This window comes from Epinephelus moara, chromosome 24 (assembly GCF_006386435.1).
Source record: "Epinephelus moara isolate mb chromosome 24, YSFRI_EMoa_1.0, whole genome shotgun sequence".
In the NCBI taxonomy this organism is placed as follows: domain Eukaryota; kingdom Metazoa; phylum Chordata; class Actinopteri; order Perciformes; family Serranidae; genus Epinephelus; species Epinephelus moara.
This window is the reverse complement of record NC_065529.1, coordinates 5,332,121-5,360,075: the sequence shown is the minus strand read 5'-3', so window position 1 is coordinate 5,360,075 and position 27,955 is coordinate 5,332,121. Positions and strand designations below refer to the sequence as shown.

Here is a 27,955-nt window from a genome sequence, read left to right as displayed (position 1 = left end):
TGCACTCTTTTAATGGTGGGCTTCGAAGACCCATCTCCAGGGAAACAAATACCAGGTCAGGAGGGATATTAAAAGCAGCTTGACACCGAATGATTTTTAATCTGACCCTAGCTTTATGACTGGCACACGATATGGACAGAGGAGGATGTTCCCTGGAAGGTTTCGCAGGCTTTTTAAGAGTCAACACCGGCCTGCCAAAATGGCCAGTTGACTTGTCACACTTGTATCACAGTTTATATTTAAATAGCTTTTCCTCACTTTATATGTCACGACTGCACTTGCACATTTTTGACTTTGGGCCCCAAATTCTATCTTTGCTGCCTTCTGTGTCTGCAGCTGTGGGGGGTAGGACTCTATTAGCTGGGGATAACATTTTAGAGAGGTAAATACACCAGCTTGTTGTCAGATACGCAGTAAGAAAAACTGCTTCTGGTCTTCCTGAGAAGCAGAAAATCAAATTAAATTGAAAATGAAAGAAAACACACTGCAGGGCTGTCTTTTGAACGTGTGGCATTCCTTATTTTCAGAATTATTCCAAGAATGTACAAGAAATTAGGGATGTTAGTGTTTACTGTCCAAGTCCTATAAATCAGCTACGTACTGGTAGGTACGAGTATATAATTGTAATAGTGATAGCTGCTCTGAGTAGAGTGAAGCCTTTGATCAAACTAGTCAGTAAAATAACTATGAAATTAAACTGTCATTTCTCTCCTTGGAGCCCCCCTCTTTGACCCCTGGGGGCCTCTGGATTGCATTTAAAGCCCACTGGGCTGCCGCATGTAGTTATACTTGATTTTAATGTTTCATCACCTGCCTCAAGAGAAGAACTTTTAAATGGATCTGTGGTCAGTACAAGTGCATACCAAATCAAACTAATTGTCTTGAGTCATCACATTAAAAGGAAGCACTTCAGAGCTGGACACACTTGGTGACACTGACAGGATTAAAAGGAGAAATACATCAAGTCTTAAGAAAGTCATTTAGTCCAAGTGCGTCGGTTGAGAGATTTGAGCATACTAAGTGGTTCAACAGGATTGAAAGTTCACAGATGGAGCTGCAGCAGCATCCAGTCACGTCCTCTCAGACGGGGTCAGGCACCGCCACGCGCAATCTCCGTGTCATCCAATAGAGGGTACTGTTTAGTTTCCGAGCCAGACCAAACATGCTTAGCCTGCCCCCTGAAATCAGAATGCACGCTGAGTCCTCCCGCTGCCGGTGAATGCAGGCTGTGACACATTCAGTATGTCTCCTTACACACTGCCTTTGAATGGCCTGAAAAAGCACACACAGACATCACGACCTCCTTCAGCTCTATCCAACGCTGGCCGCATGATGAACCCTCGCTTGCCGTGTTTCTCTGGCAGAGCAGACTGCCCGGGAATGCTTGTGAATGAATATGAGATGACATAACCATGTTTTTCTTTATTGCCCAAATGCCAGTTAGAGTGATAGTTTCAGTTGAACCTGTGACACATTCATCACGCCTCTTCAGAAACCACAGCCTTCAGATCAACTCCCACGTGGGTCTCATTTCTCACGCTTTTATCAGAACGATCTAGAATACACAGCGTCTTACTTTGTGGTGAATTCCTAGGCACATCATATTTGTTAAGAAAAAAAACAAGGTGAGATTTCCACTATGTTGCCTCAAAACAAATACTTTGCACATCTATTTCCACACAGGTGCGTAGGAGAGGGATGAGAAGAATAAAACCTGTAGAAAAGACTTCCGCACACTGTCTAACTCACAAGAATAATGATTTTAATGCTGCAACGTTTCAGTGACTAGACCTTCATCAGGCAAAAAACCTGATGCCTGATGAAGGTCTAGTCACAGAAATGTTGCAGCATAGACAATGACAGCGTAGACAGTGTGCAGGAGTCTTTCCTACAAGTTGTATTCCTCTACATTGCCTAAAAGGTTTGTTCGTGTCTCTGCAGAGCTGACCCTAGACTTTTGGGGACCCAAAGCAGGTTTTGGTTTGGGGACCCCCCTCACTGTCACATGTTCTGATGGCATTGAAACAACTTGTATTGTGAATGTTAGTTTAAGCACACGTAATGTACAAATAAGCATATAAAGACTGAAGTGAAAACTACTAGCAGCGACACTATCTTTAAAGGTCCAGTGTGTAACTTTAGGGGGATGTAGTGGCTTCTAGTTGTGAGGACTGCAGATTGTAACCAGCTAAAACTTCTCCTGGTGAGAATTTATTCAGTGTTCATTGTTCAGGAGGTTTTTAGACCAGGTGATTAAAAACGGTAAAAGCACAGAATAAAGCAGTTTCACATTTCAGAGTGTTTCTTCAATGCTGTTTGGCATGTCGGAGACATGTGGCTTGCTCACCACATGCTAATGTGTGCCCACCTTTTTTCTCTGATAACTTAAGATCTAGACAAGGGGAAGCCGACCTGTGGCTCTGGCTCTTTAGCCCCTCTCCAATGGCTCCTCGTGGCTTTGACCAAAAAATTAAGCCACATAGAAATGAGTCACGGTTATTTTTGAACATTCTAATTATTTATCATTGCTGTAGACCTGAAGTGATTCTTACATTATCCAGCTGTAAAAAAATAACATATTTCTAAAATGTTTTAACATTTCATCAGCTAAAATGTGAGTCATCTATGTCTATGGCCTGGTGCCTTTTTCCTAAATTTTGCTGAACATCAAGAGCGATGGCTTGTCTTGAGTGTCCTTAGTGAAGCTAGCTGTGGAATCCAAATCCAGAGACGAAAATACTGAATATACTAGTGCATAGACAGATTTGTTCACTTCCACTGCAGGTACCAAATATTCATAAATATCTTACTGCAGTGTAGCCACCTTATGGTAAAACATATTAATGATTAGACCTATTAGTGATGTTATTATGCTAATTTTGGCATAAAAAGGCTGGGTTACCTTTATTATACGGCTCAAATAAATTTTGCGGCCTCGTGCCTACGACCGAATCACAGCCGTGACGATATCACAGTACAACATCACTCCCTCTTGTGTGATATTGCTTAATTTGACTTTATGTTGTACCTGTCCAGGAGAAGAAGAGCTAGCTCCGAGTCAGATTGTAGCCCCTTTAGCTCTCGCAGTGCTCTCCACCTTGGCAACTTCTTTGCCAACAACCGTTGTTTCTTTAGAGGTAATGTCAGATCCTGGTCGTCTTCAGGTGGACGTTCCGCTCTCTGCCATTTCATTTTGAAAATACGGGCTGCCATTGCTCACTGGCTGTAGCCTTTTATAGGGAGGGAGGGCCAAGGGCTCCGAGAGGAGGAGGAGATCTAGAATCTAGAAATGATGAATTTCGCTTATTGCTCCTTTAAGAAAACAAACTATACTATATTGCATTTCTGCCAGTATATCCCACAGAATGCTGGGAGAGCTGGTTTTGTAGGTGACAGTAAATTAATTGTCGCTATTTGTTGGCAAAAATTGCACAGTGTTGCCAGTTTTTGTTTGGGAAGTTCAGTTTTTATTTCATAATTATCTAGTGTTCATCAAAAAAAAACTTTTCTGGACCAACTGCTTGTATTGCTTAATTGGCAGAGCGGGCTCTGTGCCTCTGTTAGGGATTTTCAGGCACAAGCAGATCCAGGATCAGGTGGGGGGTTGGTGTCCATGTCAAGTTACATTATTTGGCACACAACTGGGTCAAACATTCTGAACTACTCTGACAAAATGGCAAACACCAGCAGTGGGTGGGATGCTGTCCAGTGTGTTGGCAGACTAGAAACGTCTGGGGGAAAAACATTTATTTTCTCCCACTTCAAAAATACCATGCACCTAAAAATGGAGGCAGCAGGGAGGCTCCACCACAGGACACCTCCAGACAGACTTCACAAGCACCGCTTAGCAAAGTAGGGACAGTGAGAAATACTATCTAATGTTCTGAAATGGTCAGTGGAAAAAAGGTAGAGATTCAATTATTCCGGCGTCCAGGCTCCAGTGGGTTTGAGGAGTGGATTTTAATGCGGCTCAGTGAGGGGGCAGCACGCTTGGCGAGTACCAACCTCGGGTGGCTGCTGTTTGAATTTCCACTTCTCTGTCAGAATGGCATCATCACACAGAAAGAGAGACAGTAAGTGGAAGACTGCTTTGATTTAGCCGGTCTATTTGTGTCACCGACGATCAGCTTCCTCTTTCAGATCGGCTTCAAGTGCCATCGAAAATGCCAAGTTGAGAAATTCTAAGACATCACACATTACATGAAGTGGTGACATTTATGGCTGGCAATGAAATGCTGGCTGTGAGCCTGGCTGGGGAAATCAGGTCAGTGTTAAAAGATCTGTAAGTAAAGGAGCGAGTGAGAGTTTGACTCCTGCAGAAGCACTTAACCTAATGTCTACAAGACATGCATCTTGGTCCAATAGATGCATGAAAATACTATACAGTAAATAGGAAACAAGCAAGCACAGCACATATAAGGCCTGAGATGTCTCATACTTGATGAGCAGGTCAGAGAGGTACTGCGGAGTCAGGTCATGTTGGCTTTATAGGTAAGAAGCACATATTGTCGTAAACTCTAAAGCTACATGGAAGCCAGTGCAGAGATATGAGGAGCATTTTGAATATATCTGTAGTCAGCTCAAAGTGTTTTTAGGTAGACCAGTGAGTGGGATACTGCAGTAATCTAACCACCTAAAGAGGAACGCAGTTTTCTGCATCTTCCATGGCAAGAAGTCTCTTACCTATTTTTTTAGGCACAGTAGTGGTGTAGTTCAATAGATGACAGAGTCAGTCTGTCAGTCAGCCCACCACTTTGGTCCAAACTCATCTCAATAATAAATAAAAGTTTTATGTAGATACCCACAGTGCTCAGAGGATGATTCGTTAAGAATTTGTAATTTTCTGACTTCTCCTGTGGTGGCAACAGTAGGTCATCATATCAATGGATTGCCACAAAATTTTGTACAGATATTCCTGGTCCCCAGACGATGTACCCCAAAGACATTTGGGATCCTTTGATGTTTTTGGTGTGAGTTGCTGAATGTTGGACATATAATCTGTAGTGAAGTCTGCCATCTCTTGAATATAATGGAACTAGATGGCACTCAGCTTGTGGTGCTCAAAGCTCCCCAAAAATACATTTAAAAAACTCAACAGCAATGTCTCTTTCTGGAAATCATGACCCAGTTACTCAAGATAATCCACAGCCACAACCACCAATTGTATCATAGCTGTCACAAGAACGAGCCTCGACCATGAGTAGATGCACAGACAGGGTTAACCTGCTAAAGCATGTTAGCATTTAGCTCAAAGCACTGCCCTGCCAAAGTACAGCCTCCCAGAGCTGTAAGCATGGCTATAGACTCTTCAGTCTTGTGAGATGATAAAGGGCTACTTTTGTCACATTGATGATACAGCTCAGGAAAGATAAGGTCAGAATCAACAATAATTACCTGTGTGGTACTTTCCAGGAACAGAAAGGCTAAATGAGAACATATTTCCTGTCACAGGAGCTCAGCACAATAACATTATTTTCTGTTTTGTCAAGTTGAAAGCAATGATGTTCCACAGACTTGTTTGTCTTCAATGCACTCAATTAGGTAAATGATGATAGGTTTGGCCTTTTTGCCACAAGGTTTCCTACTGCCTCATCTCAACCAACCCACCTCCAACTCTTTATGAGCACAAATACATTTTCCAGATAGTACAGTATGGATATTATCATCAAAAAAAAAGAAATGTATAGATATTTTCTATGTTTCTGGTGCTTAAGGAAAGACAAATTTCAAGTCTACGTATTTTCATCCCAAAATAAAATAAGAAACATAACCCATATTTATCAGGTTATGGCCTTTGTGCAAGTTTACTACACTCTAATGAAGTACACTAATTGACTTTACTCACCATTTTGGCAGTACAGGGTTTGTCTGCTTCCCCCAGCCACTCTGTCTAATGGCACTGAAGGGTCTTGTTTATGGCAGCCCCATGCTTTTAGAGGCCATTTTCGCAGATGCGACCTGCTCTTTGTGCTGGGTTGTAAAAAGTGTGAATGGGAGACTAATAAAGGTGCAATTACAGCAATTGAGTGTGTATGTGGTGATAGCACTGTTGAGAGGGATTGTGTGCATGCATCCTGCAGCTGAGGAGGCGGGTTGCTTGGATGCTTTATGATGATGATAATGGATTGTTAGGCCACACACTGGAGAGGCACTGGGGAGAGTCTGTGTCTGAGCCGCTGCTACCTGTCCAAGCAAACACTGACATATGGTCATTTTTCAGGACTGTGGTTCAAGCATGTCTGACAGTAAAGACATAAATAAATGAGAAAGTGACTGGGCTTGTTACTTGAGCTCTATACTAAATACAATTAGCGTTTATTTATTTGAGCCCCTCAAAAGCAGCTAAATGAAATGGACTCTTTTGAGATGGACACTTAAGCTGTATTGATTTGACTTTCAGCTGGAAGAACATTAAGTTGAAATGTAGCTTGTGAGAACATGCCATGGATGGTTGAGAAGTGCTGCTGTGGGAGGCCAGAAAAACCGTGTGCCATAAGCGCAGTCCATTCACGACGACAACAGAGCCTTTGTCACATTTAGAGCTGCTTGTTGTAATCTGAATCAATAGGCAGGAAATAAGAGTTACTCACGGAGCCTGTCGTACAGCCAAGAGCTCCAGAGATCAGCATTTTATGTGCACAGGACTTGAATTACTAGTGATACGTCATGGCACATTCATTATAAATGAATATGCAAGGTGGAGATAGTAAATATTAAATGGCTGACATCTGAATTGTAAGAATCAAGCGTTCCTAAATATGTGAACTTCAGCCTTACCTCATGCTCTCTAGGGATATTAGTAATGGTCAATAAAAGCCCCACCAAACTGCACACATACACGCACCCATGGGTGGATTATGAGACAATGGGGCACAAGGCACAGATATGCAAAAGGCCCCACCACCTACAGAGGGGCAAGACACACAGGCTTTGTTTTTGTTGTTGTTGTTTTGTGTCTCTTTGAGGTCATTTTGTGTGTCTTTGATGTCATTTGTGTCTTTTCGTAGTCATTTGTGTGTGTTTCTAGTCATTTCCTGCCTCTTTGTAGTTGTTTCATGTCTCTTTGATGTCATTTGTGTCTCTTTGTATTTTGTCTCCTTGTAGTCATTTTGTGTCTGTAGTCATCGTGTGTGTCTTTAAGTTCATTTAATGTCTTTTGTAGTAATTTTGTGTCTGTTTGTAGTTATTTTTGTCTCTTTGAGTTCATTTTGTGTCCTTTTTGGATTTTTTTTGTCTCTTTGAGTTCATTTTGTGTCCTTTTTGGATTTTTTTTGTCTCTTTGTATTTATTTTGTGTCTCTTTGTGGTGGTTTTGCATCTCTTCGTGGTCTCTTTGTGTGTCATTGTCGTCTTTTTGAGTCTATTCCTGGTCAGTACTTCTTAATTTCAGCAACATTTTGCAGGTGGGGGCAAGGGGGTGGGGCCTTGACAACCAACCAAACAAAACAGTGCTCCTTCAGAAGCTCCAGTAATTTCTCTATCTCTTATTTATGTTTCATTAATACCAAGGTGCAGCTCTGTTCCATAAAAGGAAGAGTAGTCAGCAGAGCAATGTGGTTTGCTCTGAGCCACTTTGTTTGTTTCCCTTTCACAGAGTCAGGGCTGTGTATAAACAGATTTTTTTGAGTGCACACACAGAATGGACAGCTAGTGGACTGTGTAGAGATATTTGCTGAATTTGACAAAATGTGTATCAGATTAGAATTGCTGCTTGCACCTTTAGCAGAATGCTTATACTGTATGAATGCTAGAAGATAATGTTCAGGTTACCAAAACCATGTTTTTTCATAAACAAGCTACAGCTTCCACACACATTTCTTCCAGCAGCTGAAAATGATGTCTTAGTGAAGTCTTTCAATTACGGCTTGCATCACACTGAGATTCTAATTCTTCACTCCAGTGGTTCTCAAAGTGGAGCCCTTGGCGGGGAGCCTTTGAAAACGAGCAGCAGTTTAATTCTGCCATCATTTCATTTAGCATATTACATTGTTAACTTGTATAACTCTCAAATGTGCAGACTGAAAGTCAAGTGCCAATATAATCCTTAGATTAACAAGAGGTTTGACATGTTCAGATAAATCATCTAGAGCTCTGAAAGACTTAAAGCTGTATGTGTTATAAACCTAACCTTGGGCTGGGAGGTGAAAAAACAGCACAATTTCTTAATAGGCATTACATTTAAGTCAAAAGGAATGGACTGTTATGAAGCCCCACTTAGTGAATTCAGCAGATGAAACACAAAGAGCCTGTTTATACCTTGTATTAACCTGCATTCAGGTGACCCGAGCACTAGTGGACAGCCGACACATCGCCATTTACACTTGTGTCTATCGTGTGTGCAGCTGACCATTTTTGCTCAGATTTTGTTGCTGCCTATGTCACTTACGCTAGAATGTCAAAGGCCCCAACACACTGCTATTATGTTGATACACTTGCTAGCTGCCTGCTAGTCACGTTAGCGGTTGGCCTTCCATAGGGCAAAATGGTGATTGGTCACGCAACACTGCATCCAATTTTGCTCCAAGCTACGGCCGTTTGATTCTATGGTAAAGTGTGGCCAAACTAAGTGTTGGGGATAGTTTAACTTCTAGTGGCAAATGGGGACCAGAGAATACCCACAGCTAACCAGTAAACAGACTCCCGTTACTCTGGTGACATGTTGACCAATGTTACAAAGAATTTCTTCCTGCCTGAAACACCTGGAAACATCTTCCGCCCACAGAAAAATGTAATTGTTGCAGTGAGCCACTTGGTGTGTTTTTGGCGTAAAAGTCTAAAACAGTGAGTATGGCTGCTGTGTCCAATGTACTGAGATGGAACCAATAACAAGCTATTCAGAATTGAATCTCAAAATTTGTCCTGAGGGAGTTATTACATATGGAACTGAAGCTTGACTCTGTTCAAAGTTCAAAGATAATTAACATGTGTCATTTTTTATTAATCTGTACATAGATAGACATGTAAAAACAAGTTGTGACTTTCAAGTTGAGTGGTGAAGGGTAACCATTTCTTCGGCGACCAGCACTAATCTCCTTCTGGCTCCGGCTTCGTACTGGCTTCCACTCTGAGTGGTATCAATCATCACTTCTTAACTTGCGGCAAGAAACCGAATACGCATATTTCCTAAAATGTCAAACAAAATTTTGATCCCCTTGGAAGTATAAATGCACTTAGCAAACTCTATCTCAGTTTGCCAGTTAAAAAAGAATGTCTTTATCTTGCAGAATGCTGGTCTGAAGCTATTACTAAAGGAATGGTTTCACCATCTGGGGAGCATGTAACTTCCATTACAATCTGCTAATTAGATTTTAATGTCTCTTATTTATGGGCAGTGACTGGACTTTTTGGTTACACCCACTTGAGTGGGTGGTGGGTGCCTTTTGGCGGCAGTGGCTCAGTGGGGATCGGGGTTGGCCCATCCAAGTCCAGTGCAGACCAGGAAAGAAGTGTGGACTAGGTAGCAGGAGAGGTGCCAGTTCACCTCCTGGACAGTGTCAAAGTGTGCTTGGACAACGTACCAACCAAACCCCCAGCTGCTTGTTCAAGTGCCCATAACCAACCATAGGCAGGACTGGTGGTTAATAATCTCTGTCTTGCATTATTTGCCCCATTAGGCAGCATAGCAACATTAATGTGCATAATCTTTACCAGAAAATACAGCATTAATGTCCTGTTGTTGGGTTTTAATATGGACTAAAGTGCCTCTCAGACAGTGAAAACAGTGAGAAGCTCTGTTGTGTCATTTTGTTTGGGGCCTCTTCATGTATTTTTCAGGACTTTCCAAAACTAACAGTCCAAAAAGTTACACCCATGCTGGCAGAGCCTCCAAAGTTTTGATCATAGCACACTGTCTGTGTATAATCTCTGTTAACAAAACTCCAGTCTGCTCATTTCTTGGTAACTGTGGTTTTTCAACATTTATGCAGTCAGCTTGTTGTGACAGTGCTGTACTTAACACTTAATGATGTTGGTGTTATCAATCGCAGCACTCTGCAGAGTCTGTTTGAACATGAGCGCTGATACGCTCTGCACAGGGGTGAGGTAAATCCTTTGGATCCAGTGGGAAATGTGGTGGCACAGAAGAATGACAGCATGTCTTTCCCTTTCTTTCTCTCCTTCTCTCCTTCCTTGTTCAGTTGCCGCCATCCTGCTGACTGAAGCCTATAATTTGGAATGTGTATAATGGATAAATTAGCTGTCAACCAATAAATCTGCAGGAAGGGAGCCATAGAGGTTCACGCGATCTGACCCAGGAAACTGCGCTGTGAGAATAGTTGAGCAGAGAGGGACGAGCTGTGGGAGGACGGAGCGCAGTGAGTTATGGCTCCGCTTGGCCATAAACAAAACACAAGCAAAGGGGCCTTTGAAGCTAACAAGACCATGCAAGGGTCAAATACGTAGTTAAAGACATTTATGTGTCTTCGGCATTCAAAGAGTTGGCTCGCATTTTGCAAGATGAGACAAAAACGGTTTCAAATGAAGTAAGAAAAGAGCAAAATTCCATATGCAGAATCTCCAGAACAATATTTCATACAAAAATGTATAAGCTATAAGGTTTCTTAAAGTAAGGAAATTCTGTGTCTGGATTCGTTTGTAAGTGATGTGATGTCATGTTTGAAATTCCTTCCTGTCTGGTTCAGGAGCGACATACCCTCTCATCTAGCTGACAAGATACTTGCTGCCATATTGCGTCTGCTCAACTTTGAGTCAAAGTGCAAAGAAATGACTCAAAGACAGGTGGATCAGCAGCCGACAGGCCCGTCTACAGACAGTCATGGTGCACCATACACTTGTTTCAGACTATTGTGAAGGTGGCTGAGTTAATCAGGAATCTGAACTTTCGTCTTAATCTTTCTCTTTCTTAGATCTTGTAGCTGGTAGTGTGGGAGTGTATTAATGTTCCTAGGGACCTATGTTCCCCAGCTCAATATCCTCTTAATATGACTTATTAAAGAGACCTTTCAAAAGGTTCATTATGTTCTTAGCAATGTTTCTCTATTCAATGTGTATATGTTCTATATGTTTGTCTAAGTCAAATGTTCAATACAGTAGATGTTTCCCAGGGTCATATGTTAAAATCATACTCTACTACCTTCCTATTTTTACCATTTAACCTGCATTTAAAACATGCTTTGCCTTCATTCTTTTGCTATTTCAACTGCGAGGCTAGACCCCATTAAGATTGCTGATTGTCATCCAAAGCTAGTTTGTTTTATGACCAAAATCCTGCAAAGTGAATGACATTCCTATCATCCTCAGCTGTACTTGTGTTTAGTCATAGACCGTATGAAATAATGGACGCAACCTGGATATCACCCATTGGAAGGTGGACTCATGTTCTAAAGCCTTGAGTTTGGCATTTTGGCAATGGATGTATTAAGAGACATGGACACAGCATTGGCAGTGGGACCCCGATCATTCCTATGTAAGTAGCTCAAGGGCGCATGAAGCCGGATGGTCAATGCTGCTTCTGCATTATTGGACCCATGGATCAGGTGTGCTAGAGACTTACAGCCACCCAGCATGGCCGAGCGCTGCTGAGCAGCCAGCTTCCGCCAGCCAAGTGGCTGACTTCCAGTTTAACACCCTGCAGTCCTGAATGGGATAGAATAATTTCACTTAGTGGCTCTTTTGGACTTTCCAAATGTTGACTGAATTGATTACATTTTCATAGTGGAATGAGTCATTTTGTAGCTGTTGTGACACTTAGAAGTATTGATCCACTGATTTACAGACCTCTAATTCCCAATGTAAGTCAATGGGAATAGGTTGTTTTGGGCCCACGACAGCTGGCTTCAAAGCCTGGCACACTTCCTGGGAGCCTGATTTGGGCCATTGCCACCTTGGATTTTTGGATCAGAACTGACCATATTTGGACGAGAGGGTGGAGCTAACCCTAACACTGGCTGTGAGCACGGTGCATTTACAGCAGTGGTTAACTGTGGTAATACCAGTGTTGTGCTAGTTACTGAAAATAGTAACTAGTTACTGTTACTAGTTACTTCATTAAAAAGTAACTCAGTTAGTAACTCAGTTACTTAAACCAGAAAGTAATGCGTTACTGAGAAAAGTAACTTTTTAGTTAGTGACAGCGGATGGAGTTTAACCAAGGGACTGTTGACTACAACTTGATAAAACGGTATAGGAAACATGCACCTGTCTTCTACAGTGGAGTCACTCGCTGTCAGGCAGCTAAACGTTTTACAACTGCGGAACTTGGATACAAATATGGAAAATGAGCTAAAGAGAACATTTGAAGAGCTACATGATGCTGTCGAGTCTGTCGCCCGCCGCAGACATTGTCTGTCCACAACAAAAGCTTCCTTGGGATAACAATGGATATCACATCACTGGATATAACGTTACTGGGACTAAAAATCTACAGACGTTACAGCACTGTGGTGAGGCCAGCAGGTCGACAGTGACTTCAGAGATGGTGAGAGACGTGTTTCATTAAGATGCTCTGGTAAGAATTGTTCATATACCTCTATCTGACTTGACTATTTTTTATTGTTTAGGGCTAAAATGTTTTAGTGAAAGGGAACTTAAGTTTGTGAAGGAATACTGTGTGCTGCGCGCATTTTAAAACATGGCCAAAAATAACGGAGTAATGCACCGTTTTATAACGATAACTGATTTACTGAATTTAAAAACTAACGTGTTAGAGTTTTAGTTACTGCCAAAACTAACAGCTTTACTGTAACGCGTTACTAATAACGCGTTACTGCCCAACACTGGGTAATACTAATGCTAATTTTCACAAGCAAGGCACAAGCACAGGCATGAAAACACTTAAATAAAATGTATCACTCACATTTAAAAAAACAAATCAAAGGTTGCTTTTTCCTTCTCAGAAATATCACCAAAGTCAAACCATTCCTCTCACTTGCCGATCTGAAAACCGTCACTAACACCCTAATTTCTTCTCGCCTCGATTATTGCAACTCACTTTATTTCGGTATCAACCTGTCTTCTCTGTCCCGTCTGCAGCTGGTGCAGAATGCCGCTGCCAGACTAATACCCTGCACAAAAAAGAGAGAAAGCATTACACCCGTCCTGGCATCTCTGCACTGGCATCCGGTCAAGTTCAGAACAGAATTCAAAATCCTACTGTTTGTCTTCAAATCCCTACATGGCCTGGCACCCCAGTACATCTCTGAGCTCCTGTGCCCCCTCACCAACCCCAGACCTCTCAGATCCTCAGACCAGCTGCTCCTGGCTGTCCCTCGTTCAAAGTCAAGGGGCAGGGGAGATCAGGCCTTTGCGGTGGCCGCTCCCAAGCTGTGGAACGCTTTACCTTTTTCTACCAAATGTGCCTCCTCTGTAGTTATGTTCAAGGCAAAATTAAAAACTCATATGTATTCCCTGGCATTTGATTGTCCTTAACTGGTCCTTGTTGCACTACATTATGCTGATTTCGTTGGTCAATTGATATTTGATGTTGACTTACATGTTCTGTACAGCACTTTGGTCAGCTCTGGTTGTTTTTAAATATGCTTTATAAATAAACGTGATTTGATTTGATTTGATATTTACCGGAAAAACTGAATATCTAACATTTAAATGGGTGAGTTATATAAAAAGTGTTTGAGTTAAAATGAGAAATGCAACAATGAACTTATCCATTACCTTTGTTTTGTTTTGCTTCAGTAGGTAATATAAGTGAAAGGCTCTCCTTCCCAAACCCATAGATTCCATGCTTAAATACTGTCTAGCTTTGTACCCCATTGGTTTGAACTGGGAATTTGTTACTGCTGACAAGCTAATTAAAATGAGCACATGATCAAATTTTACTCCTGATCCCCATGCTACTCTCTAACTGATAAGTCAGGAACTGGCATGTTGTTCAGGCTCATATCTCCCGCAGGTAAACAACATGTTGTTCCCATGTTCTCCTCCTGCCATTAATCATTGTAATGTGTTTGTGTTGTTCCATCTCGTACTTGTGATAAATCAGAATAGCTCGTGGGTTTTATTATTCATTTTACGTATGTGATATATTTAGTTACCTTTGGAGATTTGCTCATCCATCCCAGCTGTCACATGTGATTTCACAGCAAGCACGTTGCCCTGGACTGAATAAGAGTGATAAAATGCTGTAAAATACAATGAAGTTGTCACTTCTTGAAAACTATCTCCAGCTTGTATTTCATTGTTGCCAAGTGTGACATTATGGCAGGCAGCATGATAGATGAAGTCAGCCAAGATGAGTAGCCTAATTTATAGTTCTTTACAAAGTTGTGAATAATTAGATGTTTTCTTTTTAATGCCTAATTTGGTCTAGTAGGACCACGCTCAAAACCACATTTAAGGTAATGTTCTATTCTAAGGTACATGACAATGTTTTTTTGTATTTTTGTAATAAATTAAATGATTTTTTTTTTTAAACAATAAATCTATCGCTCTTAATATCTACCAAGGTTATCACAGTAATCTTAATATCATGGACTTAAAATCAGTCATGCAAGTCAAGGTCACACTGATTGCTCTAAACATGAATATCCACTAATTAAATTTTTGGGGAAAATACACCAGTCACTACTGAAGATATGATTCCAATTAGTAATAAAAGCTGGAAATTTATTGCCTCTGGTTAGAAAGTCATTTTTTGCGATATTTCCATTTCTCGTGCTGAGCTCCAGTTTTACATCAGCAATATTCTCCTGGGTGCAGCTTTAGGTTTTATTGTCAATATCACATTTTTGGTACAAAACTCTTCAAATCTTCAGAGGTCAGAGATTAAAAAGCTCTGAGGACATGCCTCCACATCTAAGTGCAGTGTTTTTGACTGATGTTTAGACATGGTGAGGAGAGTGTGAATATGTGGTTCAGCATTTCTTTCTGTTTATCCAGCAGCTTGTTGTCTTTAATCCAAGATTTGCTAACACAGTCTCAACACCTGCTGAACCTGCTGGAGAGACTGGCGCCTCCGAGGTTTATCGCACTGGGTAAAAATAACAAAATGTGGTTATTTTAATTTAGGTCACGCAAAAACTCAGGCAGTACAAGTAGAGTTTTAGCAAGACGTGCCACAAATGGTGCCCTGATTTGAGTTACATTGTCATCCGTCAAAATGAATATTGTGACTATGACAGTCTGCTTGTAAATATGGCAATATGAGGGATAATGTCTGGGCTTGTCGAGCTGGTACGAGCCCTTCAGTGCTTCTCAGTCTCCACAGTAAAGCGGCATCAGAATCAACAGAGGAGCTGCCTCCTTATCAGTTAATGGATGAGCGCACTGGAATGTCGGCCTGTTCTCCGCACTGACATTTAAACTGATGAGTCCCGCTCTCCAGCCCAAACACAGGACTGTCAAACGGGGGCGGGGGGACGAACACTTTCATCCCACAGATAATAAAAATACACGGGGGCGGTAAAGCCAAGTTTGTGATCGACTAATCTCCCAGCATTCTGTGGCAGTGGGGGGGGACATCCCAGAATTGATTGCTTCAGCTTTTTGTTTGCCTTGCATGCCATATTGTTATCTCCCATTAAAAGAGTGTGTACAGAGACTTGTACCCAGACATAAATCACAGGGCTTGGGTTGGGTCAGGCTTAAGAAGAAGTAATCAATTATACCCTACCAGACATGGAGGAAGAGGCTGAGCTTGCACTGTGGGCTGCTCTCATTATCATAATCATTCCCCTTAAGTGATGCAGAGTCAAAAATGGAGATGAGATGAGTGCATGAACTACCAGCTCTGACAAATAATGCAAACTGAAGGGTAACTTGGATTAAAAAAAAAAGAAGAAAGATCGAAAGAAAAAAATACACTCCTTTAACATATAAGATATTCTATGTATTTTTACTTTTTTTGATTGCTGTTGTTGCTCTCTGTAAAGCACCTTTGAGTATCTTGAAAAGCGCTACATAAATCCAATGTATTATTATAATTATTATTAATTTTTAAAGAAATGTATTCATTCCTACATACTGGGATGATGTTGACGTTTAAAGTACCACACACGGATGGTCTCATGAAAGACACTGTCATGGGAAGTGTTGGATTCACAGTTTTTGGAGTTTTACTCATATTAGGGATATCTCAACCCCTGCTGCTTAAATTTTGACCACTCTTCTGTAAATCTGTCAATTTCTCCAACTGTATCAAAGTGAAATACTAAACTGCTGAAGTGCCCCTTTACGTTATAGTCTGTGGTTAAAATCTTGATACTACTGTGTTCAAACAATTTAAAGTGACACTGACTGATTTGACATTGACTGGCCACTTGGGGAAACTAAACAAGCTATATACAAATCTGATATAAAATCATCATATAAAGCTGATGTGGCTAACATGCAAACAACTGCCTATTGACACAAACATGGAGCAGCACTAGCACTCATATGGAGTTATAATGTTGGCCATCAAACAATTAGAAGTCCGATATCGAGTTTCCTTTTGGCTCTGTTTTTGGTCTCTACCAAATCTGAGAAAAATACTTGGCTTTTTAGGAGCTTGACACCTCACTACATTCACTATCTAGTTGCTAACTTTGTTTGTTTGTTTAGTGCTAGACAGGTGACCTTTAGGGGGACTGCCCATTGTTCTGATGGTCCATTATTGCGAACCCCCAAAAGTCTGAGAAATGTCCCATTGGACTGAAAGTCCATTTGTCCAACAGCTCGATATCCCAAAAACAATTGTGCATCGCTCCAAAGGGCACAGCACTCTCTCAAACAGAAGCACATGGCTAATTATTATGCAGAATGACATTATTGGACCTTCAGACTACTCTGCCTCTAGGAGTTGTTGTCTTCATTGGTTGGGTTGGTTAGGTTTTGGCATCAGGAGTGAGACTGGTTAGTGTTAGGGTATGATATCAGGGTAAGCCAATCTGACACAGTATTGCAGGCCATGCCTTCCTATGATAGAATGTTCGGATGATGTCATTCTACATAATAACTTGCCATGTGCTTCTGTTTGGGAGAGTGTGTGGCTTATTTTTGGGACAAAGTTCCTTTTGGAGCAATACACGTTTGTTTTCGAGATACTGGGCTGTCGGACAAGTGGCCTTTCAATGGGACATTTTTCGGACTATTGGGGCTTCAGAATTATGAGCTGTCAGAACGATCACGTCTCACCCAATATAGTGGGTTTATCTGAGCTTACATCTGCTTGGATGCTGTTGAGAGTGAGATTGATGAACATGGTGAGAACCAAAACATTAAAGTTGTGGGTAAATTCAAAACAATGAGCTGAAAGACACTGAAGTGCTCCGTGGAGCTCCATAAAACTGTGTCAGGTGGTAGTTATTGTTTTGAAGGGAGACGTTGGGAAACACTTAGTCACTGGGGACTTTTCTGAGAGGTACATTTTTTTTTATTTTTTATTTTTTAATGAGGATAGGTTGTCTTTAACCATGTAGCACATTGTCCCATTGCACACAGTCAACTGACCCATTGTTAATACATACATTTCAATTAGTGCAGCATTAAGCTTTACTATACTATAATTAAAGTATTAAATCATGATTAGAGTGTGGGATTTGAAAAAGATACAGGTCAAACTCTTAACTACTGAATTTGCAAAAGCACTAAATGCATATTAATGCTGCCCTAATTGTTACCTCATAAAAAAACAAAACCAAAAGGTGTTTGATGGAGGTGAGATTACAAAAGTGGCATCTCAGCAGAGTCTGAGCTGCCTTTGTCCTCAGTAATGAGGCAGTGAGCTGCTAATTGAAGGATCATATGGGACTGAGGGTATGAGGTCCCTCTAACAGATGGTGGAAGTCTTGAGTCAGATAAATACACCATTAGCCCAGGGAGGAGATATCGCCATGTTGGTTTGCCTCATGCCAGCGTCATGGACAACTTGTTTCCAACATAAAACAACATACTCATTATGACCACTTTGTAAAAACAATAAAAGATGATGGAGGGCAGCCACCACTGCAAAATCCATGAGAGGGGAAGACCGCCATGATGATAAGGGAAAATAAAGGACAGAGGACATTTTTGTTGTTAGCCTTCAACCATTAGATCTGGACAGCAGGGATCTCTGCTGATTAGATGGTTTTGTGTTGATGCCAGTCTGACATGCCCTACTTGGGCTCTGACAATACACACACAGCCAATAGACTTCTCTTTGCCACAGGATTTCTGCTACAAACATTTCTACAAGTTGGCAAAGTTACACTAACAGAGCATCTGATTGTGTGATTTCATTAAGAATGCATAGCCTGCATTTAAAATTGTATTAAACAAGAGAGCAAGGGGGGCTTTTATTACTCAGTGTTAAACTCTGTAACAGTAATAATAAACAAGCACCAGAAGGAAACAGATTTAAAGTTGGAAGTAAATCCAATTCTGTGTTTACATGTATTTTTCAAACCCAAGAGATATCCCTGTGGGTATTCAGTCACAAGGACTACCCTCTGATGGATTATTGGACTCTCCACACACAATACTGCTCTGTAAAACTGTATGGAAATAAACTGTGTAGTGTTTTATATTATGGAAGATCTTACTGCACTGTAAAACATTACATCTGTGCAGATGTAAATGTAGCATAATTAAACCTGTGATATTAACAATAATAAATTAAGCTTGTGTCTTCACATGAACATATAGCTTTGAAGTTAATCTGCGTTGGTTTGAAACACAAAACTTGGTGTATTTTCCTTTAAAGTATGTATTTTTGTAATCACAGCCAATTTTCTTAGGTACATCCAACAAACAATGGTTTTATTTGTTTTATTTACTCTGTTCCATCATAATTGCAAATCGTGGGTGGAGCCGTGGGATAGGGAACCATGAGTGATGTGGGTGGTGCTGGACCATATAAACCCTGGCCCTTCAGAGACCCACTAAACCCAAAGGCTGCTAGTTGAGGTTTTTATGGCGCCAGATTAACCACTGGAACTGATGTTTGGGTGGAGACAGATCCCTTATCTCAACAAGAAACTACTGCACCACAATAACAGTAAATGCTGTGGCAATAGCATTAATGTAATACATCTTAAAATCCTTCTAAATACTAGCTTTGCTTGATCTATGTAATAAAATTAAGTCGATTTTACTTTGTAAATATATTTATACGGAGACTAGTCTTGCCTGATCTACATAATAAAATAAAGTTGATTTTAATATGGGTTTTTTTTGCAAACAAAAATGTATACAGTTTATACACACAGACTAGTGCTGCCTGATCCACATAATAATCTGATGAAACAAAATCGCCTTAATTCTTTTCTTACTGGATCAAGCAGGATATTTTTATCAGTGTGTGCTTACATGCTCACCCATTCATACATAACAGGAACTGGAAATTCATGTGGATTCACCTTTCCCTGGTGTGGACGTATTAGGGTTGGGTGATATGGAGAAAATGAAATATCAGGATATTTTTGACCAAAAACCTCGATATCGATATTGCGATGATATTGTCAGGCTGACTGTTGGTGCTTTTACAAAACAGTTACACAATGAGACTTTTGATAAATAATCATCAGTAATGTCATCATCAGTAATTACTAAGTGGGTAAAAGCAAAATATAGATATGCTAGAACAGTCTGGTAAGTTTAGAAAATTCCAGTAATTTACTGTAATTCAGTCTTTAAAACCAGGAAAAGACAACAATTATGATATTATGAAATCCAAAATCTAACTCTCATATCATGATATCCATATATTACCCAGCCCTAGATCATATTTTTGGTGCTCCAACAACTCTTACAAATGACAAATTCCAACAACATTTGAAAGCTTGTCATATATAAAACAATAATTTATTATTTCTCTCATTTTACAAGACATCAAATTGTGTGGCTAACTAAGGATTTGTTACGCTGTTATTCTGTCCGATACATGAAACCCTAAGAAAGCAAAAGCGACTACAATGTGTGCTTCAACAAACACAGACATTTAAATTCAAACATGAGAAACATCTTTCTCTAAACACATACACAATGATATCATGTTATGATGGTCTCTACATTATGTAACAGATGGTACATCGCTGGTGGTATCAACTCTGGAAAATCAGCACCATTAGAGAGAAATTAAAACTAAAAAAGTTTTATTTGTTACAAAAATTTTATTTTTTTAATTTACAAAAGTCCTTTTGAAAAGGATTACGTGTTCTACCTTGCAGGAAAATAGCATTGTTTCCATAAAAGCATTAAGTATGCATAACAGTAAAATACTGATAAGAGATATATAGTACGAACTAAATAATGTAAAATAGTGTAAATGCTGGCTGTTTATGTATGGCACACGGTCTTTACACACTTTCAAAACCTTCCAAAAAAGTCACATATTGCGTTTTTGTTTCCAAAATTATTTAAAAGAGCAAGCACAACGGTAGAAAAGGTTATTGAAAGAATTTGAAAAATGTTTCCAAAATCATCCTCATAGCCATGTCCCTTTCATATCAAGTCCGACCATCATTATAAAGACCTTCTCTTCACCGCAGTGGTGGGAAATGTTCATCCAGGAAAGGCTTTCTTTATTTCCTATTTACAAAATGTTGCCACATTGAACGAGGCAGAAATCTCTACCCCAACTGGTAGTGTCCTATGTACAGTCCATTACACTCCAGTCTGTCCTCCTCTGGCTGGCCCGCCACCTGAACTCAGAGCAGGACTTAGACTGTGGTCACAGACAGGAGTGAGTTGTAAACCCTCGTGCCATCTGGTGACTTGGTACCGTGGGTCAGCAGTTCCTGGATGGTCATCCAGTTGTCAAATATTTTCTTATTTCTCTTTTTCATCATCTTTTTGTGGCTGAGTTCGATGATGTTGGGCTCCTTTTTGTCCTCTGGTCCGGCCTGCTCCTTCAGACAGTCGGCTCGGCTCTGCTTCATGAACTCGCGGCGCTGCTTTTGCTCCTTGGCGCGAACTGCATGTTGCTTCCGCTCCTCCTTGCTCCAGTAGCGGCCCATCTTCAGCTCGCTTATGGCGTCGTCATCTGTGGTCATGCCGCTGCGCTCCTCGTTAATGCGCAGGGCGCGCTCCCTCAGCAGCTTGTCCCTGACGGGCCGCTTGGTGATGTAGCGCGTGCCGTCGCTGCGGATCTTCACCTTCCACTCCATCTTGGGCTCCAGGTCGCTGGGGCTGATGGGGTCCCGGCACATGCTGACCAGACTCATCTGGCTCTGGGCGTACTCCACGGCTGACTTCTGCTGGATCAGCTGCATGTAACTCTGGTAGTGCTGGGCGTGGGCGGGGATGTGGGCATGCTTGTAAGGGGAGTGTGGCTGGGAGTAGTTCCGCCCGGACTTACTGGACTCTCCCAGCTTCCTCTCCTTGCTCTCTGCCTGCAGGGCTCCATCTGGATCCTTGGAGGAGCCTCTGCTCCGGCTCGGGCCACAGGCCTCCTGGACGGGGGACAGGAGAGGTTTGAGGATCCTGCTGTTAGAACTGGTGGAGCTGGACGCCCCAGGCTGATTCTCCGCACCTCGACGGAGCGAGTTATCTGGAGACAGCTCCAACGTAAGAGGGGTGCTGCGGCAGCTCTCTCCAGTGTTGTAGGCACTGGAGCTATCTTTGTCTGATTTCTCCGGCAGCTCTGTGATATCTGAGAGCTCATGGCGGCGTGCATCGATGCTGGTATTGTAGTTGCGGAAGCCACTGTTGTGGAGCATCCAGGACTCGCGGCACTGCTCCCTCAGCTGCTGCATCTTGTGAGCTCGGACGATATTCAAGCACTCCAGCTCGATGGTGCGTAGCTCCTCGTTTAGCATCTCCAGCTCTTTGTCAACACCCTCTTGGTCCTGACCTCCTGCCCCACCGCCCTGGAAATATAGACCCTGGGCACCACTGTTCCTCATCTGGCACTTGAGCTCCAGGAGTTCTCTGAAGCGCTCACACTCATCAGCCGGGATGCCCAGAAAGTCAGTGTCGGCGTAGTCTGCGGAGATGAACGACTCGCTGCTGAAGGGCAGGTCGGTGCTGCCGAGGGTGTCCTGGCTGTAGGTGAGCTTTCTGCAGCTGCCCAGCGTGTTGGAGGCTGTGGTCTGGTCGTCGCCGAGGTTCTCCTGCTCCGAGCTCTCGTCGTTTCGTGTACTCTCATCTGTGCGGCCAACCCCACTGTCCTTCTCGTGGTGGTTAGACAGCAGTGTGGCAGTGTCTGTTGTGCCTCCATCCTCCTCGTGCTTCTTCTGTAAAAACAGACAACAGAGCGACTCAGACAGAGTGCTGCATTGTGCTTGTGTGTAAAATACAATGACTGACTTAAATCGATCTTGCATTAAAAATCACAATTATCTTGTAAACCCCTTTCAGAGGGTTCTACCCAGAGCTCGACATAAAGGTTTAGGGAACTATCTGTGAAAGTTTCCACCCAAAACCCTATATGAACCCTCTATATTTCCTTTCTATGATATAATGGTTCCACCCACAATCTACTTTGGGGGGTTTATCTCAAACATTTCCATCCTTCCAAGGGTTTCATCTAGAACCCACTCAGAGGGGCCAAATATAGTGACTAACTACATAACCTATAAATCTCTCGCCAATTAATTCTGATGTTATTTTTACAGGTTAGCCTAGGGCCAAGGGAACTAAGTCCAGCAGCCTTGGGCTTCATGATGCTCCTTAAGGGCTGAAATGGTCAAATGCAACCCACAACAATCATGGTTCACAATCACATTTAAAGGAACAGAGATTTTGTAAAATCACCACCACTACAGCCTCTTATATTTTAACTGGTGCAGTAGGTTAGGAACTGAAACTCTGTTTCAAATTAAAACTGAATACAAAATGCCAAAAAGTACTGAGTTGCAGGCTACATCATCAGCCAGCCTGAGTCGAGCTCAGACCGGCCAGTTTACACCACTGCAACTTTTCTCTTCTAAAACTGTTTCGCCTCGTCTCGAATCATTGGTCTGAACTGGGCTTTAAACTTACAAAGAACCCTTCAACAACTCTTTCTTAAGAACATGAATAAAATAAAAAGGTGTTCCTCCGAAATAAATGGTTCTAGATAGAACTACCGCCCTTCAGGAAGAACCCTTAATTCGAAGAGTGTACTACTACTACTAAAAATACTTCTTTATGTACGATGACTCAGGAAACTTTCAAATTTAAAATGGAGCTATAACAGGCTTTACATTGTTTTTGTCAATGAGCATGTGCTTCTCTATATGACAAGCCTGTGCTTTCTGCAAAGGGAAAGCACTGCCAAAAACAATTGACAACAACAGCTGTTCCCCTCGGCAGAATTGGCTCAGCCTAAATAATCTATAGATGAACATATGTGTTAGTGCAGATTGATTGTGCTAGTTTGCTTCTACATGCTGTGCGAGTGTGTGCGTGTGTGTGTGTGTGTACCTGCTGCAGCATGCTGGCAGTGAACTGCATGGCCTGATGGTGCTGCTGCTCCAGCATGTCCATGTGGAGGTCATCCAGGAAGTCGTTCCTGTCGTCATCCATCCAGCCCTCGTCCAGCTGAGACGCAGTGGGGAGAAGAGACGCCTCATTAGATGCAAATATCTCAAAGTTTTACTCAGAAAGTGAAGCATCTACTATTCAAAGTCCTACTCTTGTCTGTTGGTGTGACATTTGAAGGACACCATATACGGTTCCAAAGATGGCCATATGAGGTTTTTAACACGAAATGCCTTGTTGTCATTAACCTTTAATGAGTTCACACCCATAATGACATCCTAATCACCTGGATCTCTGGTCTGGCCACCAGCAGGGAGATATTCTGGTTCCCCTCACTGGTCAGCAGTGTTACAGCATCCTCCCGGTTCTGGATCTCAACACCATTGATCTTAAGGAAGAGAAAAAAAATTATTGCAATACTGTATCTTTACAAAATGACTGTTTGTACCCTTTAAAATTATACATTTATGCAACATTTAACTCTAAGCACAACTTTTTAAAGCTCTTAACATAGATGAAACTTTATTCAATTCTCGGGATTCACTTACAAGCGAGAAACTGGGTCACAGAAATACAGATGAACTGAATATTTAAGGGACGAGTAAAACTGCTGAGATCTTACCTGAATGATTTTGTCCCCTTCTCTAATTCTGCCGTCTTTTGCAGCAATGCTGTTTGGATCAATCTAAAGAATAAAAGAGTAAGAGATGAAGGTTACTGCTGACTCACTCTATCCACTGTGAGATAATCCTTTCAATTTCTTCCATTTCTGAGTTTAAGTGAGTATCATCACTGCTGACAGTCCGAGCAGTCGCTATTTACCTACTGTTGATGTAGATTTGAAATCTAGCCTGCACCACATACCTCACTAATGTAGATCCCAGCCTCGTCCTCATCATCAGTCCTGTAACAGATCGTCAGGCCGAGCTTGTCTTGGATATTGGCTCGGTACAAATCCACTTCCTGGTAAGACACATGCACAAATTAACACCACACACATCTGAAATTATCAGTTTCCCTGTCAGACTGAGTAGAAAATGGTTGTATATTTGCTCATGTTTTTCTGGCCGGACTGAATATACTGACTTCGAAATGGGATCATGGAGCAACAGTGATCCATCAATCACTGTAATGAATCTTTCAGCTGGACGCAGGGAAGCCATTGGCTTTCTTAGAGGCCTACTGACAGAATGAGAGATGATGCGGTGGACTGCAGGCGGGCCAAGTGTCGTTTTTCACTTGTCAACATCTGTAATCTCACAGATACAGATAAAGATACGAAAAGCGCAGTTCTTCGAGGGCAGAGGATAGGCACCGTGAGGGTTAACCCTCCAAAAACTAGCAACTGAATATGAAATTGTATTTTAAATATATTTACTCCTTTTTTAGTAGAGCGTTAGATGGAAAAAGTAGTGATAACTAATTTCCATGTAAGAGCTAGGTTCACATATATCCAGGATACGTTTTAACTTCGGAAAGTTTGGTGCAACTCCCGGAGTCTTGGCTGGTTGCCTGGCAACTTCATAGCAATGACAAGATGTTAGGCAAGAACACAAATAAACCTAATTGTCAGAATGTCCAACCATTCTTTTGAACCAAACCAAAATCACTGAATAAGGCCGAACAGCTTAAGATTTTAAATGTAACAAACTTATTAGTATTCACCTATAAGACTTTCTATTATAAGAGGTTCAAGGGGTTGTTTTTTGTTTTCTTTTAGTTCCCGTGAGATGCTACATCGTAGACACATGACATTTTCACCAATGATTAGAAGTTGTGACCAAATGCTGCCCAATATTACCCCAATCGATCTGATGGTGGCAATGTAATTAAGGCCCAACAATGCAATTTTGGAAAGGCCACGCCCATCACACTGTAAGTCCAACTGACTTAAACTTTGACACAAAAATCCAGCTCACAAGTCCACATGTTCAAAAGTATTAAAGTCTGCCTGACTAGACTTTCCACCATTTTCATTTATTTTAAAACATATTTTGACATCTCCTCCTAAACTGCGGCTTTGATCACTACAAATTTTTTCTGTTGATACTCATCACTGGACCAGGCTTACAAAAAGTTAGTAAAAGATTGATATCTTCTTAAGTTCTGATACTGACCAATGAACTTTAGACGGTGTGTGGCCAAACTCCTGAATGGGCCTAACTCCCCAACTGTTGCACCAATCGCCACGAAACTTAAAAGATATGTCCACATAAGTACCTGAATCATTCCCTGGAAGTTGCATTCAAATCGATCACTAGGGGGCGCTACAAAAAAGAAAAAAAAAACTGGGCGTGGCATAACACAGACAGAAATTGTTGGCCCAATCAATGAAAAACTTGAAGGATATGTTTCATAACATTGTTGAGCCCTGTGTGTAAAATTATTTTGAAATGGTTCCATAGGGGGCGCCACCAGTTCCCACAAGTGCATTGGCCTGGTGTAAAATTTGGCCATGAATCAACAAAAGTTTGTCGAAACCTCACCAAACTTTCTCCAAATTTGTTTTTGAAATTGACCAATAGGGGGTGACGGCATTTCTGCAGAACGATGTGGCCTAACACAGATTTGGTCATAAATGAAAAGCGTCCGTCTAACCATCATAAAACCTGTTAGTTATTTTTAGTGCAGGTGTTGGACACTGTTAAAAGTCTTGATCCTTTGCCGCTTTCAAGTCTTAATGGTCCATACTGGCTTGAACCTCGGATTCACCGCTCGCTGCTAATTTTATGATATATACTTGTGTGAATTAGAAACATTATGATGAATACCAAGTGACAATGAAACGAAGCTGACCTGACACAAGCAGAGCATCACTGGATCGTTTGTCAGCCATTCTTTTCTAAGACAGACAGTCATTCTGCAAGGACACTCCGGTGTCTGTCTGCTGCGCATCTGCCATTAGCCGCCCAGAGCTTCACCTTTCTGGTCTGAGCCTCACAGCTCTTTCATGGATATTAATAATATCAAGCAGTAGGTGGCTGGGGTTTAATGGGAGGGGGTGTCAGGGTTGGCGGAGGTCACCGAAGGAGCACAACAGAGGCTTGATCACAGCCTCATTATGGCCTCATCCAGGCATTGTGAGCGTGCATCATCAGATTCATTGCCGCAGACCTATTATCTGTGCCATCTAATTATCCACCAGCTGAGGAAGACTTATTAGGCCCTGTCGCTAATAAGTAATGATGTCACCGTTGTGCATCTGCTGGAACAAACCAGCAACTCCATTCCTGTCTGCCCTACAGCTCAGTATCCATATGTAGAGAGAGTGCCTCATCAATAACTGGGATATATCAGGACTTGTGGTCGCTAGCGGGGCCATTGGACTGGAGACACAAAGGCGACCTTGGGTCTGCTTATGTAGCAATAATGCACTGCTGTCTGAATGTACATCTTCATTGAGAGGAGAGCGGAGAAGAGTTTATGTTTACCTCATATTCCAGCTCCTCACGCTCTATGTCCTGCTGAATGACCTCCAGGAAGTCATTGGGGTCAAAGTATCCATGTGGAGGATGCCTGAGAAATGTGAAAAACAGAGTATAACATAAAGTGGAGAAGAGTTGAATGTAAATTTATTAACACATTTGTCAATCTGGGTTTAATTTTGCCCCCGAGTTTGAAAATTAAATGAGAAGGAGAGAGGAAGTAATAAAAAGTCAATGTGGAAATCACTCTTGAATCAGATATATTTGAAACTACACCCGGAGGCTAATCACAAATTAGCATGCCGTGTTATTAAATTGACTGAGAAATCAATTACAGGAATCACAATCATTCATTAAAGGGCAACCGCTGCTGCCACAGGGTGTAAGATGTAGCCAGACTCTCTGAGCTCCAGGGCCTCCTACACACACACACACACACACACACACACACACAGAAACAAAAGATGCAATTTGGGAATATGCAAATACGCATGAACTAAACCATCATTTTTATGCGGCTGCATGCCCCGGGGGAGCTGTCATCTCCAGTAAGTGACAGGGACATTTTCCCTGTGTGATCACAGCAGTGTGGTGTGGAGAAGAAGATAAGGTGTTGCTCTCTTAATTAACTATTAAGGTGAAAGGTCCAAGAATGAAGTGACCTTTTTAACACTGCTGAGCTCTGACACCAAAGTGGACTTTCTCGAAACATGCATAATAATCTTTTTATTACCACAGCAAGACCGCAACTAAAGATCAATCAGACCAATCAGTCACTTTGTGGTTAAAATCCAAGATGTCCTGGCACTGAAGGACCAAAAACAGCCCAGATCAGGTTCGATTTGGTGGGGGCAGATTGGGCTAATTTGGGTTCAAAATCAGAATCAGTTCCACTTTAAGTCAGAGGCGACTGTGGAATTGAGCTTGAGTGAGCGTTCAGGCTGAAAAAATGCAAGGGGCTACATTGATGGAGGTGTATTGTAGGGCTGGGTATTGCTTGATAACTTTAAGGTACCTACAAAAATAAGCAAATAGCAGGTAGTATCAAAACTTCTCTAGTAAAAAAATACCTGCATTCAATCTATTTATACCCAGACCTACACAAAATGGCTATCTGTATGGTTTTGAAATTGACAGAGTTGGTAGCTCAGCGTGCCCAGAGGCCACCAAAATATTAAAAGTATGGCTATACTA

The 27,955-nt window shown here is 41.7% G+C and overlaps 1 protein-coding gene across 3 annotated transcripts in view; it reads right to left on the bottom strand.

Moving 5' to 3' along the window:
• Positions 1–19,584: 19,584 nt before the first annotated feature.
• pdzrn3b (PDZ domain containing RING finger 3b) overlaps positions 19,585–27,955 on the bottom strand; it is a 115,600-nt gene continuing 107,229 nt past the window's right edge. For 2 of the 3 annotated variants that reach the window (XM_050038493.1, XM_050038494.1), the window contains 6 exons: positions 26,768–26,852; positions 24,201–24,299; positions 23,959–24,021; positions 23,623–23,724; positions 23,280–23,396; positions 19,585–22,108 (listed from right to left, as the gene is read on the bottom strand). In XM_050038493.1, the coding sequence (XP_049894450.1) occupies positions 20,594–22,108; positions 23,280–23,396; positions 23,623–23,724; positions 23,959–24,021; positions 24,201–24,299; positions 26,768–26,852 (1,981 nt within the window). In that variant the 3' untranslated portion in view covers positions 19,585–20,593. The remainder of the gene's footprint in view (positions 22,109–23,279; positions 23,397–23,622; positions 23,725–23,958; positions 24,022–24,200; positions 24,300–26,767; positions 26,853–27,955) is intronic. The other variant, XM_050038495.1, reaches the window with a different exon arrangement.